Source organism: Hydra viridissima, unplaced genomic scaffold (genome assembly GCF_058129835.1).
Source record: "Hydra viridissima isolate aposymbiotic clone 2 unplaced genomic scaffold, HvirCarnegie_v1 scaffold_2, whole genome shotgun sequence".
Classification (NCBI taxonomy): Eukaryota; Metazoa; Cnidaria; class Hydrozoa; order Anthoathecata; family Hydridae; genus Hydra; species Hydra viridissima.
In genome coordinates, this window is record NW_028324301.1 from 14,987,209 (window position 1) to 15,008,242 (window position 21,034).

Genomic DNA, 21,034 nt, shown 5'->3' on the forward strand with positions numbered 1-21,034 from the left:
TACTTTTAAAATACATTTTATTTAAAAAAATTTTTTTCTAAATAAATTCTTTGAATATAAATTATTTAAAGAATAAGTTATTATTTCTTAAAAAAGTAAGTAAAATTTTAAATAATTTTTACTTATAGAAAAAAAATCAAAAACTTTCTTTCAACGTTGAAAATGGGAGATAGAACAAAATAATTCTAACCTGACGAAATCTAAAAATAGACTGATGGTATCTTAAATCAATCCTTACGACGCGTTGAAACGCTTCCTTACTTTTTTTTTTTTATAAAGATTTTGTTAACAAACTTTCCACGTAAATAAATATTGAAACGTTAACATTGTATTTTATGATTGTTAATATACAACCTTAATGTTCTCCACGTTTACTTACGAATTACGATATTTTTAGAGTTTATTTATAGTCATTCGTTAATTGTGACTTCTCTTAGTTTCCTCGCTTTAGTTAGGTACATGGTAATATTAAAACGTTTTGCAAATGAATATTTTAATCGGCCTAAATGCAATCTTAATAAATAGCAGTTAATCAACTTCTATAAAGAATCTCTAACTAAATAAAACAAAACCCCTTAAGCATGAATTCAAGAAAACGTCAAAGTTTTTTTCAGAATATTTGTGTGACGTTTGTTAATTTCCTGAATTGCGTCGTAGTCTGATCAGTAAATTAAAGACAATGTTGTTAAATCCTCTTGATAGATTCATATTAAAGTGGTATTTTAACATATATATCCAGCAAGACTAATTCTTGTTGCAGCTTCTTGTTTAACAGTATGAAATTAACAAAGTTAAATAATCCACAATACGAGAAAATTACTTTGGAGCTTTGTAAACGATGATAGATGACGTTTTTTCACGGAGAAGCAAATTGCACTGAAATGGTAGTTTTTTTCAACAATCAATTTATTTATTTATGTTTTTAAAGTTGTATGAAGTAATAGTAAACTTACAAATAGTTTATTGAACTTTATTTTGGTTTTAAAATAATTAGAAAAATGGTAAAAAAAAATAATTTTAGTATCTTTTTTCTTTAATACTCTGCAAATTCATGTATTATTTAAACATAAAACTTTTGGAACTTCGAGAATTCCTGCATTTCTACTCTGTAAGTTTGCATTCATAAATTATTTTTATTTTAAAATATGAATAAAAAGATTTCATTTGGAATTTACATTTTTATTTTTACGATAGTATTTTTACTTAGTGTTAATAATTTATTATACTTTTATCGTATTTTATTTTTTATATCCTTCCGAATTGTTTATAAGCTAATAAAAGTTTATTTTACTTTAGTTACTCTTGAAATATAACAACAAACATGCTTCAGATTTGGCTAAGTTTAGCTAATGTCACTATTAAAACCACATAACATTACCTCTTCCGATTATTTTATTGCTTTTCTATTGTTTTTGGTAACTATATAGATCACGTGTCAAATGTTTTCCTGATATTGTTCCGTATTTACGTTCGACCATGAAAATTCGGCTAGAATATAAATACGATGTAATTTAAACGTTATAAGGATAGTAGCCATCTAAAAGATCCAGCTAATTAGTCTTTTTAAAGTTAACATGATTTGCGTTGGTGTTGTTCCTTAAATAATAAAGCGAGGTAGTAATATTTTTAGTTATTGCTATTTAAATGGAAATTGATTTGTATTCAATAATGTTCTATGATAAGATAATAGACAAATAGCTCAATGATGCTTACATTTGTATGCAAAGTTGAATCAAATTCAGATATGCTATATATACCTTGTGGATGTAAATGGGAGTTGTTTTTTTATTCAAACATTAACTTACTATAAATAATATTTAAGAAATAATTAAATGCTGTTTAAGAAAGTTTAACAAATTCTGTTGTAGAAATTATATAATTCAATAGTTTCCTTGATAATTTTGTTATTCTTTTAGTTAATCAATTATGCAGTTTTTTTTATAAGTAGTACTTTAATAATGAATATTTGTATGTGTTTGCATATCTGTCTATCATTTTTGCACCTTTCTCCTCTCCCACCCTCTTTTTTCTTAAACTAAAAACAGGATGAAGGAATATTTGAATTAAAAACTTAGCTTATTAGATTTTAACTTAAAATAATAATTTAGCATAAATTTAAAAGTTTAATTAAAGCAGCACGTAAAATTTTAACTTTTTTTTTTTTTACTGGTATTGTCAAAATATCAGTTGAATAATTTTTTTTTTCTTTTTAAAGTATCTCAGTAACATTCATACCACCATGATTAAATTTGATTCTATTTCTCTGATGCAGATATCAGCAAGATTTACAAACAATCTGAACATTACTATATTGTTGGTTTACTTGTAAAAACCATGGTTTGCCAAAATCTTGGTATATATATAAAACCTTCCCAAACCTTGTATATAGAAAATATACCTGGAATTAGTTTTAGTTCTTTGAGATATTCCATTCCATTAGGTGCTGCAAAAAATTTGCTATTGGAAAAAAAAAAGTGAAGATTTGCCAGCATAATTCATTAGGTTTAGGCTGACACGTTATAGATAAGCCTGCCTATGTCATGAATTGTTATAGGAGGAGCTTAAATAGGAGTAGCAATAGTGCATGTTAAAACCTGGGCTCATATAAAATCTGGCTTAGAGATGGCAGATTTAATTCACTGAAAGCCCTGTCCACATATTGAACTGGTTTGTATATGCTGTTAAAACTGTTTGGCAGGATTTTTGGTGCTTTTAATTCACTAGGATTTTTGGTGTTTTAAATTATCCCTGGTGGATTTTCTTTGTAAGAGTTGAATTTTCTGTAACCATTGCTGTTTACTAAAATACTTATGATGTAGCTAAAACTTATGTTAATATTTATTCTTATCTTAACATACTTTTTGTTTTACTACAATAATCTTATCAAATTTGGAATTTGTCATTTTTGAAAGAATTTTTTTACCTTAATAGTTATAATAAGCTTAGCTTAATGGCTACAAGGTGTATCTATTTTAATCATAAGATATAAATATGTATTTACATTATAAATAAAATAATTGAATGTGGTTTCATCATTCATACTTAAAAAAAGAACTCTTAATTGATGGTTTGAACATAGAAATATTGCTTCAAATTTACTTAATATTTAATTTTTACATTTGATTATATATTTAAAGTTTGATCCATGTACTATTAAAATATCATTTAAAAATGATATTTTGATAGTGAAAAAAATTTAAATATACAGATTCAACAGCTAACTGCAATTTATGGATTTAGTTTTATGTCATTATAATTTATGGATTTAGTTTTATGACATTTTTATTTTTTTATCAAATCAGCAATCTAAGTTAATCATTATATTTTTACAAAAGATATAAGCAAACCATCCAGTTAGTTAAAATTATCTATGATTCAAAATTTTTTAAAAATTTAGTCAAAGTTTTAAAAGATGTTTTCTGCTTTTAGATTGAATCAAAGACAAGTATATTTTAACATCATTTGTGTTTTATAACCTTTTTCATGTTCTAGAACACTAATAATATTTACATATACTATATAAAAAGGTTTGCTAAGAGTTTTCCGAATAATTTGACTGGTTTTTAAAAATTTGTTTCTAATCATGAATGAAAATTTTGCCAAAAATAATTAACATGATAAGTTCAGAGGTGTTTCTAAAAAAATGATGCTATGTGAAGCAACAGGAAAAACAATTACATTAATTATACGCTATATTTTCTTAAGGTTTATTTTTATTTAAAAATTAATGAGTATTAAATGATTAATAATGAATTTTGTATATTGTTTTGTTTTATCTGTAAATTTGCTATTTTTTACCATTTTACAGTTAAATTTTCTATTTTTTACTATTGTACTATTTTGAATATAAAAAAACTCAGCCTTATGTCACCACAATGTAGGTGTACTTTACACATAAGATAACAATTGGAAGTATTTTTTTCAAAAAACCCAATTTTAGTTCTAGGAAACTTGCTTTTTTAAATTTGCACAATTATGTGAAATTTATCTTTTAAAGAAAATAAAGAACTCAAATTTTAAAGAACTCAAAATTTGTATTCCATATAATAGTATGCAGGTGTAATCTAACTACACAAATAATATGAATAATATTTCAATTTTTAATTTTTTCTTAAATCTAAATTCCAGTGCATACTCAACTGCCATATCGAGATCAATTTACTTTAGAGATCTCTTGTGATATAAGCTTACTAATCTGTTTTCAAAACAACTCCAATTTTAGAATCTTTTTTAATCATATTGATCAGACAACCAAAAAATGTACTATTAGCTATACAAATTGGTTCAAATAATATCTTCTCTAAAAATAAGTATGTTAATAGAACAAATGTAAGCAGGAAGTCTGGATTTGACTTCTTATGCGAAACTTGTCTTAGACAGGTCAAGACAGAGACAAACAAGTTATATATTTTAAAGTAATGTATTTCTTTACACTAATAGTAAGTGTTAGATGTGTGAAATCTTTGTTGGTTTTCAATTAGCATATAATTTTTAACAGTATGTCCTGAAGATGTTCTGGCATAAAATGTATGGTAATTGAAGTCTGGAAGGGTAGAAATATTTTTTAATGTGTTGGTGATATTTTTTTATAGTTCAACAAAATAGTGGACATGCAGCAAATTTTAAAACAGTTAGTAATTCCCTGGTCTAAAAATTTAAAATATTATACATGTGTATTTACATCTCAAGAGTTGTTAATGGTTTAAAATGGTGTTGAAAATAATACTGTCAGAATAATGTGTTGATTATCTAAATTTCAAATTTTAATTTAAATGCAATATCAAAACTGGTTTTGACTAATTTCTTAACTGAAAAGTTATCTTAAAATATACAAGAAAGTTTGTCACTTTTTTAAAACAAATAATGAATATCTAAAAGTTGTTACAAGTTTAAAAGTTTAGTAGCTGCAATACACATCCAAAATTGTTATTTAGTTTTGAATTACTATCCATCTAGATTTAAAATTATGTCTATATTAGAAGCATGCTAAATGCAAACTGCTAAATGATGAAGTATAATGTTCCTTTCAATATGAAAAGTGATCATTTTATATTGAAATAAATTATAACAACATATATTTAAAGTGTGATCAGTTACAATAAGTTATGTAATATTTTAATCAGATATAAAAATATTATTATGAAGATTTTGTTTAAAGGATTTTTCAAACATTAAAATAAAAAAGTTGGAAAAATCAAGAATTATTTCAACATTGTTCTCAGATTTATAATTGATTTTAGCTGTTGTTTTTAACAAGAGTTTTCTTTGAAATTTTGTTTGCCATTGAACATAGTTTGAATTGTCTGTTATTGTTTCTAAGCAAATATTGTTTTCTCTATGAAAATGAATCTTCCTGAGTGCAGCTTTAATGTATAAGAAATCTTCTGAAGTTAAAATATGATATGCAATTGTTTAATGTTTTTTTTATGTGTGCACAGTAAACCAGAGTGTGAAATTTGATATTTTCAAAACAACAAAAGTGTTTTGCCTTTGGATCAGTAAAACTTTGTGAAAAGATTCTTTTAAAATTTTAAATACTGTTGAGAAACATAATAGCATTATGTCTTTTTTTTTAATCTTTTTATTTTAACTTTAGAAATATTTTAGGACCTAAAAATAAAGATCTTTACAATTAAAAAAAAATTCTGTAACATCTAAATGTCTTTTGTTTGTTTTTATTTTTGCTTTTTAATAAATAATAGATAATTATATTATTTATGTTTTTTTTCTTAATTTCTTAAGTATAAACAGTTTATAATTTTGATATTAATCAAAATATTACCAAGTACTGTAAATAATTTTGCTTCAGTATTTGATGAAGCAAATATAGACTAAAAATATTCTTTTATCAATTATTATTGTAAGACATGTTCAAAGCAAGCCAAACTGTTTAAATTTGATATAAATCATATTTATCTCAAATGGTATATAGGATATTGTTGCTAAGAATAAAAATTATTTTAAAGGATATCTTACATCATTTTTTTTTGATACCAATAAAATTTTGGAATTTCAAAAATGTTTTCATGGTAAGACTCATTCTTTTAAATTTTTATTGTTTAAAACAAGCATCACATGACTGACTTTTTTTTTTTTTATTTGCATGCGTTCTTATTTGCTCAGTTGAGAAGTATTTTATCTAACTATAGGGTTTTTATTTGGTGGTTTTTTTATTCTTTTTTTGTATTCCTTATGTCATTGTTTAATCTTCTGTATCTTTTTTTTTTATTTATTGGCTTTTATTTTTAATTAAACTAATGTAAGTAAATTGTAAGTTATGCTAATTGTTCAATATAAATTTTGTAGTATTTTTAAACAAAAGTATTTTAATTTGTTTTTTTTTTGCTAAAAAATATTTGACTTTTTATATATTTGGCATTGTTGATGTTTTACTTATTATTAAATGTTTATATATATATATATTTTAAAAACATACAATAGTGACATTTTTATGTGGATGGCTGGTATTACAAAATAAAATGACTTCAATAAAAGCTCATTTCAAATCAACTAATGTTTACTCAGAAGGAACCAATTTTCACAATAATGGTCTACCTACTGTTGCAATAAAAATTACAACACCAAATTTTCAAAAAAAAATTGAGGTATATATTTTTACTTAATTTATTCTTCTTTTTGAATTTTATCAAGTCAAATTACTTTGCTGAGAGAGAAACTATTTATTAATTGTTAAATGTGAATAAAATTTTGTTATAAACAGATTTGAAATTTTTTTTTTTTTTTTTAAAAAAGAGTTAATTTCTTCTCACAGACTTATTTATAACTTAACAAGAGCAAAGTAGATTTGTTATTGACAGTTTTTTTAGCCTTAAAAATTTTAAAGTATGACTATTTCTTATAACTTGTTTGTATTTTGAATAAAAGTATGCTTTCTTAGTTACAGATTTCAGAGAAACTTTTTATAATAATGGTATAGTATCTATTGCAATAAAAGATTAAAAGTCAATCTTTTAAAATTAGGGATGTGAGAAATAAGCAAAATAAGAATAAGTGAAATAATGAAGTTAATTAGATCATGTTATGCAAAAATATAACTAATCCACAATGTTTTGAGATAATTCATGTTGAAGTTTAGCGTATTATAAAAAAAAAAAAATTGTATAATATATAAAAGTATTTACCATAGAACAGTGGCCTAATAAAAACTTGAGTGGAACACAGATTAAGCTCTTTTACCAGAGCTTTTACATATTCTTTAGTATATTTTTTTATCCAAGACCTAACTTCCTGCGTGCCCCTGCTGGCTACATTTTCTGTCCATATATTAAAAATCCTCTAATTACAATTGCCAATATGAATGCCAAGGTTGTAAAAATTGAGTTTTTGTTTGTCAGATATTATGCCAGTAGGTACTTTAGGTAGAGGATGAATTTTTTTGTAAATCATAGGTTGATGTTTCAATGTTTCAAATATCAATGTCTCCTCATTGATTCTATCTTCTGTCAGGTAAAAGATTTGTTTGGTTTTATAAAAATTGCATGCTATACAAGTGTTCTTTTTTAGAGGATTAAGTTGAAGACAAATATTTTTGTAAAAGATGACTTGTATGTAGAGAAGCTAATTGGTTTGGTTTTTTTTTTTAATGTTCTTTATATAGGTCAAATAGTATGAAGAAATTTTGTTCAGGACTTTGATTTTGAAAATAGTCAGTTACTCCTGAATTTTATTTGTCAAGCATTTGTTCTTTCCTCCACTTTTAAAATCCCATTTGTCTGTGATTACTATCATTTATCTTTTTTAAAACAATATTTACTTTGTTCTGCATTACTTGAAAAGTTTTCAAAAAAAGCCATTTTACAGACTTCTTGCTGGTACCTTCTATTTTTATTTCAGTTTCAGTTGCATTCTTTGTGTAAGTTTGATTTTTGTTTTATGTGGGCATAAAGAAAAGTATGTCTACCAGAGAATGATCCTATAGTAAAAACTGTATTAAAAATTTTTCTCAAACATCTTTATTCACTATTTGGCAACATTTTTTTAAAAATAACTATATTGAAATGCAGCATTAAAACACTTTGATTCAATTTGTTTTACTCTAGCTGGTGAGGTTGTTGTTTTCATTGGAAATCGTTTTTTTGCAGCTTCATTTAACAATGATTTGTCTAGGTGCATCAGGGTAGATTTTCACTATCTGATCATGAAAAATTATTATTTTCATCACCTGATAATTCAATAGATTCTAATAAATCTTCAATTTATTTTCTTGTTAGTTTGACAAGCAATTTCCCTCATAGCTGTTTGGATTCCTTCTTGAAAAACACATTTTTCAATTATGGTTATAAACTTTTTGAAAAATGTTTGTTTGAGCATTTCTGTCATCTATGTTTTTAGCTAACAAGCACAGGAGATTTTTAAGTTAAACGAGTAATCATATTTTTAAAAAAATGTTTTAGGAAATTAAAGTTAAAATTAAAGATAATATAAGTATTTACTTTCTACAGAAAAATTGGGAACTAATTTTCAAAACTTTTCTACAAAAAATTGGGAACTAATTTTCAAAATTTTTCTACAAAAAGATAGCAAAAAGAGACTATCAAATGTGACAAAATCAAAATCGGTGGTTAAACCAATCTTGTTAAATGTTAATACAGTGAAAAACCAAATGTGGGTAAACATTTTATTCGCTTAACATGTTGACTGCTGTGTCAACCACTGGTAGTCAACACTAAAGTATTCCGATTGGCCAACACAACAAACCTGACTTTAGCTTGTCATTCTACCCATTGGGCATGCGCCATCTATAATGTTTTATCATTTTATTTTACCAATTCTAATTAAAGAGTTTTTAATGTATGGACAGAAAATGTAGCCACATTGACCAACAGTGGCTGACACATCAAAAGTACAGTAAATAACCTGAAAATATCTCAAAACAAAAGAAATAATTTTATTTTCAACCCATTTTGTTAAATTAAACTTAAAAGTGTGAAAAAACTTTTTGGATATTTTACAAAAATCCTATTGGCAGTCAACATGTTAAAAGCAGTTTAATCAAAGAATGACTGAAAACATTTTTGCTTGTTGCAAAATAGCAATCTACTCAACAAAATACATGCTTAACTCATCTAAAAAAAAGGGTTCTGCATTGTTGCATAACATCATCTAATTATTATCACATTTAAAGATAATTTCATAATTTGCTAATTAAAAGTTGTTTGACAAAAAGTATCTTAAGATGCCTATCCTTTTAGGCTATAACATTTTTTCATCTTTGTAATCAATCTCTTATCAATTATCCACTTCCTTGTAGCTGAGAAAAAAAGAGAAAGATTGACATAAAAATAAGTAGAAAACATGTCATTCTTCAATTTGCATTTTTTGAATAAATTTGTTTGGCAATTTTAATAAACTATAAAGTTTTTTTCTCTAGAAAACCTTCAATTTTGTGCTAGATGAAACAATATGGGAAGCCAAACAAAAAGTATTGGTTGAATTTGCCAACCTGGAGTTCATAGATCCTTTGAACTTTGGGTTTTACTTACCTCCTCACTCTGGAAGGGCTGGCAAGTTTTTAGATGAGTTTAGATTACTTCAAGACTATCCAATGGCTGTATCTGATGGTCAACTGGAGGCATGTTTCTTTTTGAACTATAAGATAATTTATCAAATGACTTTTTTTTATCAAATGACTTTGTTTTTATGACTTTTAAAAATAGTTTTTTAAAAGTCATAAAAACTAGTTTTATAAAGTTTTAAAAATCAAAAAAAAAAAGATGTTGCTTTAAACATTAGATTTTCAGAATTTTATTACAGTTTCGTTATAAACGAAGAATATTTCGTCACCTTCATCCCCAAGATGAAAAGAGGTTGTTAAAGATTAACACCAAGGTATCAGATAATTCTAATAACTGTAAGATTCCTGTTTCTTGTCATTTGGTTATGCATTTTATATTCTTTATTTTATATTTAAAGTTCATAAAAGTTTAAAACATATTTTAGAGTAAAATCTGAAAAGTAAATCTTTAAATTTATTATCCTGTGTGCTTCATCTTTTTACTTAAAGAAACACCAAAAAAAATTTATGGAACTAATAACTGCAAGGAATTATACAGAAATGGAACGAATGTTAGAAAAGGGATTGGACCCAAACTTTCATGATGAAAAGTCAGGAGGTATATTTCTGAAATTGTTAAATCTTGAGAAAAAATTATAATAAAATTAAGATGAAAATATACATTTACTGAGAAATGCTTTAATTAATTGATCCATTAATTATTTAGAAACACCGTTAATTGTTGCAGCGATGATGGATGACTGTATTGCTATTTTAAAGCTTTTTGTCATGTTTGGTGCTTACTTGGATTTTCGTTCTCAGAGTGGCTTAACTGCCATGCACGGGGTGGCAATAATTGGAAAACTGGAGTCAATGAAGGTTTTATTATACTTGAACCTGATTTTAGGAAATTAACTTTTATAATTTTTCTTTATTAAGTTATTTGTTATAACTAACGAACTTATGATTCTACCGTGATCAAAAGTTAGAAAAGTTGTTTCATCAAAAAGCAGAATCATAAAATTTCAAAGTTTTACATTTAGTTTTTCATCGTTTATTTTGTAAGAAAAAGTTTTCTAGCGCAATATTTTATGTTTAGCTCTTCAAATTTAAATAAGCATATTTTTATTTCCAACTTTCATCCGGTTTATTTTTAATCAACATTGTTGTTACCTTGACACGATGGACGTTGTCAAAATGAGTTTGCAATGATTTGTTTGGTTGTAAGAAAACTTTAAGGGCACAATATTTCGTGGGTTCAATAGCGAAACTTAATTCGTAAATTCTTTTTCTAAGCTTCGCTATTGAAAAACTTTTAATTTATTTCTTTTATTTTTTATAATTGTTTTTAAAAAACAAAAGAAAAAATGTATATTTTTCGCGAGTTTTTTTGTGTTACATATTTCAAAAAGATTTTATTTTTCAATTTTCTTTTTTAGTTGAAATGTTAGTCAAGAAATTTTTGCGCTATTTAAATGATTTTTTAAAGTTGTTTTATGTTTTATTTCTTTTCATAGGGTTTGCTGGATCTAGGGGCCTCGCCAAATTACAGAGACGCTAACGTATGTTTTTAAAAAGTTTTAATCTTTGTTTTTTTAATCTTATGTCAAAAAAAAGTTACTTAAAAAACCCAGTAGACGATGATGACTTTAAAAGCAGCATTCTTCATGCTTATTGAATTTTTTTAATATTTCGTCTATTAATCTCAGATTATTCAAAATCGCTTTCAAATTAATGTATGTTAAAACATGTCTTTAGCTATTTTTCATTACACTATTTATTTAGCTGCCGACTTGGTAATTGACAATTTTAAAAATAAAGTTGTTTTATTATTTTTACATTTGTTCAACCTCTTTTTGTTATATAACGACTTATATAACATTTAACATATTGAATCGTTTTTTGTCTCGGACGCTATGAATTTTCAATCTCTTTAATTGTGCTTAATTAGCGTTTACGTAACCTACGCTGAAAGCAGGGAAATAAAATTTAGTGTTTTAATTTTTTAAGAATCCAATAATAATAACTCGTTTTTGAGGAAAGCTACTGCAATGAAAACTTTTTTACGAAGTTGTATTGGTTTTTAGGGTCTTACGCCGCTCTATCACAGTATAGTTTCTGGTTCAAGTCCTAGCATAACTCAGACTTTATTATATGAAAGAGCTGAGATTGGTATTACTGACTTGCATGGTTTTGAAGAAATTCACCAAGCTTGTAAACACGGTCATTCCCAACATCTGGAACATCTAATCTTTTACGGGGCAAATATTAATTCTAGAACATCTTCAGGAAGCACACCGTTACATATATGCGCCCTTGAGAATCAAGAGTCTTGCGCAAGAGTGTTATGCTTTCGTGGTGCTGATCGAACCTCACGCAATTATTCTCAACAAACAGCGTACGAGGTTGCTATTGTGGCCAATAATTTCGAAGTAGCTGCTATTATAAATGAGTTTAAAGAATCCGATATTAAAATATTTAGCGAAAAGCCTGTCTTCAGTAAACGTCGTTCTAGAAATTCCAGTCGAAATTCTAGCAAATCTGACATATCTTCAGAGGCTCCAGTAGCAATAAGTTCAAATTCGCAACCAATGACGTTGTCATCTACAGATGTAATGCATACTCAATCAAGTATTGAGGGGCGTAAATTTGAGTTCAATACTGCTTCAAATAACTCCACGATTCCTTCTGAAATGATTCCCGATTATTCCGAATCCGAATCAGATTCTGAAGACGATAACGGTTTAAAGTCAATGTCCAATAGAAGAACTTTTTCTAATGGCGGTGTAGGAACGCAACGCTCCCCTGCACCTATTAAAATTAAGCAAACAGCACCCTTAGCATTGCGTAAGCGTTTGTATGCTAGTGTTCCTGGGCGTCTTTATGTTGTCATTATTGATTATGAACCTACTCAAGCCGGAGAAATTAAATTAGAGAGAGGTGAGTTCGTCGAAGTACTTTTTGTAGGAGAACAAGGCTTCTGGGAAGGAAAAGTGGGAAATCATGTTGGTTGGTTTCCAAGTTATTGCGTTCAAGAGACAATCAGACCAATGAGTGGAACAGAAAAAAAACGTTCTTGGTTTGGATCTAAAAAATCTCCTCTTGATATTGTTGATAAAGTGTCTAAACTAGAGCCTTCAAAGGAGCGTGAAGTAACACTTAAACGTGGAGATAAAGGATTTGGTTTCCAAATGAGAGGTGCCAATTCCCATGTTCAGCATATAGAATTTAATCCTAGTCCTCAGTTTCCAGCTTTACAGTACATCGGTGAGGTTGATAAGGGAGGAGTTGCAGATAAAGCTGGTTTAAAAGCAGGTGACTTTGTTTTAGCAATCAACGGTGAAGAAGTTATCAGCGCTACTCATAGTTATGCTGTTTCACTTATTAATAAAGGTGGAAAAACTTTGACAATCAAAGTTGTAACTATTGGTCCGGAATCAGTAGATCCAGAGCTCATTCTACCAAATGGTAGTCTTCGTTCAAAAGATGCTGCAGATTTAAAAGAGTCCTTAAAAGCAGCTGGAATCGTCAATGGTAACGATAAAAAGAAACCACCTCTTCCTCCAAATCGTTCCATGTCGACATCTTTATCACAATTTAGCAATGAAGACAATGAATCATTTATATTGTCAGAGGCAGCGATTGCTTTAGAATCTGAGACAGTTGTCCTCGAAAAATCTAACATTCGAAAGCCTAGCATGAAAGGAATGTGGGCAGGAAATGCAATTAAATTAAAGGGTGAAGAATTGAAAATTCGAGATGAAAATATTAGCCGAGGAATTTCGCGAAAGCAAAAAGCGCTTACTTGTGATTTCACTACAGACTTTGATCAAAAGTTTAAACTTATAACTAGGCAAATGAAAATAGACTCTGATTCAAATGTTAAATCTAGTCCCTCTCTCGTTAATTCTGTCGTTGAAGAACGTTCAGAAATTCTTCCTAATCATGAAGATAAAACGACTCCTAAGATAACACCGCCTGATTATGATGATACAATAAATAATATTCGTAAAGGGCGTGCAAGTTCATTTAGTAAAAGTGAAAATCGACCTCATAGCTTTGTTGACTCTACCTCGGAAACTAATTCTGTTAAAAGAAACGACTTTGTTGCTATAAGCAGTTCTAGAAATAATTTTCAGAATGAAATTGCGCTTTCAAAATATAATAAGCAATATTCTTCAAGCGTTGATCAAATGAACAAATTGCAATTAAGTCAGCCTCGATTTGATGAAGATGAACAGCTAACAACACTTCGCAGACATATTCAGAGTTCAAACAATCCTCAATTGATTGAAATTGATGGAATGCAGCTTGAAATAGCTGGTAATTACGATTTTAGAAGTACATCAGTCAATCTTTCTCCCCAAGAGTACCGTAATCAACAGAAAACCGAAGAGCAGCGTGTCGCAGCTCAAACTGTACTATCGGCACACCAAAACATGCTTTATCGCATTGATAACTTTGCACAGATACCATCTCCAGACGGTTTAAGACAGACTCAGTCAGTTTATCAAGATAATGTATCTCGACAAACGCCTCAGGTTGATGGTCTAGTTCGATTGCAACATCTGCGACAGCAACAAATGAAAATGCCTCCGGCTCCAACAGCATTAGCTCCGCCACCCCCCACAGTAATATCTTTACCACCTCCAGCAGTAATGCCTCCGCCACCTCCAGCAGCAATGCCTCCGCCACCTCCAGCAGCAATGCCTCCGCCACCCTCAACTGTAATGCCTCCTCCACCCCCAACAGCAATACCTCCGCCCCCTCCTCCACTTTTTGAACTATCAAAGTCAGGCAATTATATTACACCGCCCCAACAATTGCCATCATCAAATTCTTCATTATTTGTCAAAACTCCACCAATAAGTTCTTTTGAAAATTCAATTGCTAATGCGGCAGCTGCTCGAACTCTAAAGTTAAAAAATAATCTAACAAAAAACAGTGATTCTTTTGAGAACCATCATGTCGGATTTAGTAGTTCCAATTCTAATACGATTATTAATAGCGCAAGTTCAAAAGATTCTGGATGCGAAAATTTGAGTGATAATCATTCATCAGCTCTTTCTCAAGCTGTAGCAGCAAGAGCGGCAAAGCTAGCGAAAGAAACAGTCTTAGCCACTGGTTTACCAGAGGTTAAAAGTTTAGAGGAAAATTTTCTTTTAAAACCAAGCGAATTGCTAAAAAAAAAAACATTTCGTGAGAAAGCTGAAAAGGAGATTACATGTACAGACGATGTGTACCAGTCGCCAGTAACTCAAAAAAAGCCGAAAACCCCTCCTGCTACGCCATCAAAACCATCCGCAATAAAAGCGAAAAAAAACGAATCATCACCACCTTCTACTAAACCAAAACCTAAAAAAGATCTTGCAGAAAACAATGGCGCTAACGTATCGCACGTTAATAGCAATAGTGCCATTGCATCTGACATTAATAACATCAACAGTGCCGTTACGTCTGATGTTAATAATATCAACAGTGCTGTCACGTCTGATGTCAATATCAATAGTACTGTCACATCTGATGTTAATGATATCAACAGCGCTGTCACGTCTGATTTTAGTAACATTAGCAGTGCTATCTTATCTGACATTAATAGCATCAACAGTGTCGTTACGTCTGATATCATTTATATCAACAGTGCTGTTACGTCTGATGTTAATAATATCAACAGTACTGTCATATCTGATGTCAATAATAGCAAGAGTGCTGTCACGTCTGATGTTTATAATATCAACAGTGCTGTCACGTCTGATGTCAATAATAGCAAGAGTGCTGTCACGTCTGATGCTAACAATACCAACAGTGCTGTCATGTTGTATGTTAATACTATAGACAGTGCCGTCACGTCTGATGATAATAATAACAAATATCAAAATGTTTTACTGTCAGAACACATGGCTACGTCATATTTAGACGGTGTAATTGCAGACGCTGAAGCAAGTCTCGATTATGATTTAATCTCAAGTAATCGAGTTGCTTCTTATAGTACAACAACAGAAAAGTTCAAGGACTTTAAGCCTCACCCGACAACGGATAAAATTCATCATACCGAAAATAAGGACCTTCCAGATGACTTTCTTCCTCCGCCTCCTAGTGATCTTCTATCCGGTGTAATTCCTTTATTAACTTTTTTTTTTTTAATCTTTTCTGTTTGTTTATGAGTTTGTTTTCTTGTTTCGTTTTAAATTTTTTTGTTTTTTTTAGGTCGTGGAAAATATCATAGTGAACCACGAACAGCCTTCCTTATCACACAAGTATGTTTATTTTACTGATTGATTTATATAATACTAACGTTGCACCAGAGTTATTTTCTCCGATCAACTTTGTTGTGTAACTGTTTGTTTTTTTATCTTTAGGAATGATGTAACGTCGACTTTGACAGTGAATAATTTACCGGGTACAATAGCTAAAAAACATTTCAGCACGTGGTCAGTGATAGAAGTCGGTGATTGGCTGGATTATTTAAATCTAGGCCAGTACAAAAATAATTTTTTAGAAAATGATATAAAGGGATATCACCTCTCAGATCTCACAAAAGACGATCTAAGGGAATTAGGCGTTGAGAAACTGGGCCATCGAAAAACCTTAGATGATGCAATAAAAAAATTAGTTACCGACAGCAGTTAAATCGAGAAGCTAATTAGAAAAATTTTTTTTCTCTGCCTTTTTTTTTTTTTTTTTTTTTTTAAATGTTTTCAAATCTAGTGATTTTGTATTCGCATAAAAATTTTTTCATGTTCAATTTTTTCAATTCTAAAATTATTTTAAAGTTTTTTTTTATGGCTTATTCTCGATTGTTTTATGACTACATCTTCACTTTTAACCGAATGGCATGTTTCGAATATGTTCTATGCGTCTCTGCGTCTCATATTTTCAAGGAAATTGTTTTGAACTTCAACGTAAAATGAAATTGCTATTTACAAATATTTTAAGAAAAATTTTTAATTATTCGTAGTATGTTACACATTAAAATTATGATTATGAAATCTGTAAAAAAAGTTCATTAATAGCGCAGTGGAAAGCTTTTCTATTTTTGTAAAATATAAAATAAAAAAGGTGTTTGGCGATTTCACGTTGTAACACTCACTTGATTTTATCTTTTAAGTGCATTGCAAAAAACATAGCCTCAAAAATATTTCGTCAATTTACAAAGCAGCTAAATCTTAATTGAAAACTTCAAAGTAAAAAAGATATAACAAAAAAGTTTTCAAAATGTTTTCTTAGATGTAACTGTTGGGTGTTGGTAACTGCTGCCGGTTTTGAAGTCTTTTTGGACGTTTAATATTTAGTGGTTTTTGAATTTTGTTTGTGCACTTCTCAGGATCACCCCGTTCGAATGGGTCGACAAGTCTGTACATTTTTCCGTATGAATTCAAAGGATCTGGATATCCGACCGCAAGTATAAACAGTTCACCAGATTCATTTTCTGCAAAAGATAATATGTGCTTAAAGTAGTTTGATTCTAATCCATTATTGCACAAATTTTTATCTCCCATTAGAATTGGTTTTGACTCCCACCTTCCTTGATTTTCCTCTGCTAAAAACATTCTTCCATTTTATTGTGTCTGCGTACAAGTATTTTCCGTATAAATTAGGGCTTGAACAACCTCGGTAAGTATAACCACCAACTATTGACTGACCAACACTGCGGTTGTAAGATAATATAGGAAATTTTAGGTTTTCGTGTTTTTGGGAGCAAAGTTCTTCGTCATAACATAAATTTCCTTCAAATGCTCTCCAACCATAGTTTCCTCCTTTCTCAATTAAATTTATCTCTTCAACTTTATTTTGACCGACATCTCCACAAAATACCCTTCCTCTACCTCGAGAAGTTTTGCTATCTCCACGATCTTTGAAGCAACGCCAGCTATTGCGAACTCCAAAAGCATAAATTTCTGGTTTAGCATTATTGTTGTTTACAAAGGGATTGTCTGTAGGTATAGAATACAGATGATTTTCTGAATCGACGTCAATACGTAATAGTTTTCCTAGTAAAGAAGTCATATTTAAACCGTTCCCTATATCACCATGCTGATCACCGCTTCCTCCTCTGTCTCCTACAGATATATATAAATAACCATCATCTCCAAAAAGCATCATCCCTCCATTATGGTTAGCTTCTGGCTGCTTAATTTCCAGAAGAATAAGTTCTGAACTGTGATCAGCCATATTTGGATTCAAAGGATCAACAATAAGCTCACTTATTCGAATAAGATCCTCACTTTAAATAAAATTAACATTAAAACACATTTAAAATTTGTATGAAAAGATTAAACAATATAGTCCACCCTAAGTTGTTCGATATTAGGAGATTTAACCACATAATTACCCTGAATGGTTCAGTTTTATGAAATATTAGGAGAAAAGGGTAGTTTATTACATTTTCATATTATTTAATTAGGTTACTTTATTTTTTTATTTTGGCATTCAAGAGGGGGATAAGGGGTCTGTGGTAGAACGAAAACGGTTTTCTTTAAATAGCTACTTAGTTTTTAATACTTATTATTTTTACCATTCTCCTCAGGTCGTCTGTTTTCTTTTTTTTTCTAAGTAGTGATATATTTAGCAGTTACAAAACAGCAAAACAGTTTAAATTCCAATAAAATAATGAAAATAAAATTCTTTAATCAAACCTGTCCGATGTTTTGTTTTTCCTTTCAGCAGAGTAGTAAATATAAAACCTTCCATTAGTTTTATATTTAGGATGGAAGACTAAGCATAAAAGTCCTCGCTCATCCCAAGCGTATCCAGAATTCAATACTTTCTCAGTAATATTGAGAAATGGTTTTTCGGATTTCGTTCCTTTATGATCAACAATAAAAACCGTTCCTCGTTGCTCAATTATAAATAAACGATGTGAGCCGTCATTTGAGTGCGTGCCAAAAAGTGGATTTGAGAAACTTTCTCTTGAAGTTTCAACGCAAAGACTGACTTTATTATCAAGATCGTTGATTTTGACATCACTTTGAAGAAACTTTAAATTTGGATAGCAGTATGAGGAATCAGATATTTCAGCCCATGTACAAAAATCAACTGTTGAGGAATTTTTAATAAAACTGATAAGACCATCATTGAGAAATAGCTGTTGAAAAAGTAGCTGACAGTTTTCAAAATGTTCATAACAGAAGTTTTTGCATAAGCCTGGAAATAGGAAAATCTTCGCTGCTCTATTGCTTACTTGTACCTCTATGTCAAAAACATGCGCTGCATAAGGATGACATTCCAAACATAGCATATCTTTAACCGACTCAAAACAAGTTTTATTTACATAAAAATTCCTTGTGATATATTGATATTCTCTTTCAAGATATTTGTCTCTTGAGAAAGTACAGCAACTATATTCGGAATATTCATTACAAAACCTCGTTTCAATCGGTTTGAAAGGAGGGCGAAAATCTAAACACTGAGGATGTCCACCTGTTTGATAAATGTTTTCTAATAGCAATAGCAAAAAAAGTAAATTCATTGTTGCTTGAAGTTCAACTTTGCTTCTTTTTCTTTTAGGTCGCGCAGTTCAACAATTGAGGTTTGAAATATCGAGTATATCGAGTATATCGAGTATATCGAGACAATAAGGTCAAACTAAGCACAAGTAAAAAAAAAAATTCTCCTTTAAAAAAAAAAGCAAAAGAATAGATTATCATTTTTTCTGAGAAATCAGCCAAAATGCAAATAATTTCTTAAATACATCCAAAATATCCTCTTTTGTGTTTTGTATAAATATTATGATGACTAAACTGTTATATAAATAGATTAAGCGGATAAAAAATAAAAATCAACATCGGATCTACTTGATGGTAAAGAGGCAAGCAAATTAAACCAGCGAATTTTACAGTGGTTTTAAACAATATATAAACTTTTCCTTTTTAGACGTTGTTTTCGAGTAAACAGCATTGGTGTATATTACGTAAAATACGTATATAGGTGTATAGAGAAGCGTGCCATACGTACTTTCCGTACCGTGTGTACCATGGAAAAAGTAGAAACCTGTAAAACCAAATGTACAGTAGAAAATAAATTTTCTTTTAATTCTAGTTTCTGAAAAAAATCAAACTTAAAAATAATGATAGTGATGCACTTCTCTCCAAAGAGTTTAAAAATAACTACGATAATCCGTAAATAAGAGAGTGAAGTTAACGAAAAATAATAAAATGCTAATCAATTTCATCATCAAGAACCTTCCAATGTTTTCTAATCTGATATAAAATGTGTTAAACGTTATAGGATAAACCAGTTGATTGGTTGGTATTGAAATTATCAAAAAGAAAGTCTGTCAAAAAGATCTGAAAATGAAATGCATCACAGAACATAATCCAGACAAACGAAGTTACAAAAATAATTGAGGTAAAAGTTTTGGCGTTTAGTTCCTCGTTTAAAAAATACAGCTCAATTTTTTTTATTTTTTTTATTTTGTCTTAATTTAAAAGCTTAATGCACAATATGTGATATGAAGTTTGGTAAAAGCATTCGCTGGGTATTTTAGTGAGGATAATAACTAAGTGGAAAATTCAAACTCTGGAAAATTCCAACCATAGGTATTAAACTAAAAAATTTGCTATATATCAATTCGTGAGAATCTCTTAATTCAAGATTTAAATCTTCTAAAAAGTTAAAAGTAAAATGACAATCAAATTTTCTTTCAAAAGATAATATAAACTTTGTCTAGCTCTAGTTTGCTCCATTCTTTTTTCAATTCGCTTCAAACTTTTGTTTTGTCTTATTAATAGTATTTTGTGCGCCATTATTACTTTACCGTGAATCAATTTTAATCCACATTTCTTTATTGGTCTATACACTAAAGTTTTACATTTGAAATACAGAAAAGAATTGGTTAGAAAAGAAGAGTTCGTTAACAAATATTGTTGATCTAGAAAGCCCTAAAAATAATCGTTTTAAGAATGAAAAATTGTTTGATTGCATAGTAAAGAAGAGACTGAGATTAACGATTATTGATTGGGTCACAAGCTTGTAGGAATGAAAATATCTTTTCGCTAAAAATGTCGTTTCGGTTGTATAAAGACTTTTTACCTTCTACTTTAAATTTTGCTGGAATTTTTTTTCATAAAACTGTTGTGTCTAACAAGATCTTTTTGTTGGTAAAATTCGAAATTATAAGCGATATCATCCTACAATTTATACAAGTAAATGCCTTAATACTTACTTGTGTTTAATTATGCTTGCTATGCAGTTTGAATCAGAAAGGATAAAAAAAGTTGAAATAGATATTAAATATCTTTTTACTAAAATCATCAAACAGGAAAAAGATAAACATATCAGTCCTGTAGTTAAAATCCTTAAATGCTTAAAATCTGTTAAAATGCTGCATGTCTTGGCTCTAGGCTTTTACCTAAATATGAATCAATCATTAACGAGTACAAAGATGCCCAAAAGCGCATGTTGTTTTCAAGCATACAAGTTTGTTTTTTTTTCGACTTGTGTCAAGTTCCTACGCAAATAAAGGATTACGTTTTTGATTTGAACTCTGAATTTTTTTTATTAAGTTTTTAAAAAGTTTTG

At 29.1% G+C, this 21,034-nt stretch overlaps 1 protein-coding gene and 1 pseudogene across 2 annotated transcripts; one reads left to right on the forward strand and one right to left on the reverse strand.

Moving 5' to 3' along the window:
- The first annotated feature begins 1,478 nt into the window (after positions 1-1,478).
- LOC145191016 (uncharacterized) lies at positions 1,479-16,603 on the forward strand. The gene is made up of 10 exons (XM_090078390.1): positions 1,479-1,614; positions 6,442-6,605; positions 9,392-9,592; positions 9,775-9,849; positions 10,025-10,133; positions 10,242-10,393; positions 11,032-11,076; positions 11,602-15,627; positions 15,722-15,771; positions 15,874-16,603. The coding sequence occupies exons 2-10, from the start codon at positions 6,480-6,482 to the stop codon at positions 16,142-16,144; spliced, it is 5,055 nt and encodes a 1,684-aa protein (XP_089934516.1). The 5' UTR covers positions 1,479-1,614; positions 6,442-6,479; the 3' UTR covers positions 16,145-16,603.
- On the reverse strand, positions 16,583-19,134 carry LOC145191027 (HHIP-like protein 2; annotated as a pseudogene). Its single transcript, XR_016449746.1, has 2 exons — positions 18,151-19,134; positions 16,583-17,738 (listed from the first exon to the last, which is right to left on the reverse strand). The product of XR_016449746.1 is annotated as an HHIP-like protein 2 (transcript).
- Between the last annotated feature and the right edge of the window lie 1,900 nt (positions 19,135-21,034).

Excerpts from the sequence above, each read along its gene's own strand:
- LOC145191016 (XM_090078390.1), top strand. The coding sequence starts at position 6,480 with ATGACTTCAATAAAAGCTCATTTCAAATCAACTAATGTTTACTCAGAA. Across the intron at positions 6,606-9,391 it reads ATTTTCAAAAAAAAATTGAG|AAAACCTTCAATTTTGTGCT; the intron begins GTATATATTTTT and ends TTTTTTCTCTAG. Across the intron at positions 10,134-10,241 it reads TCATGATGAAAAGTCAGGAG|AAACACCGTTAATTGTTGCA; the intron begins GTATATTTCTGA and ends TTAATTATTTAG.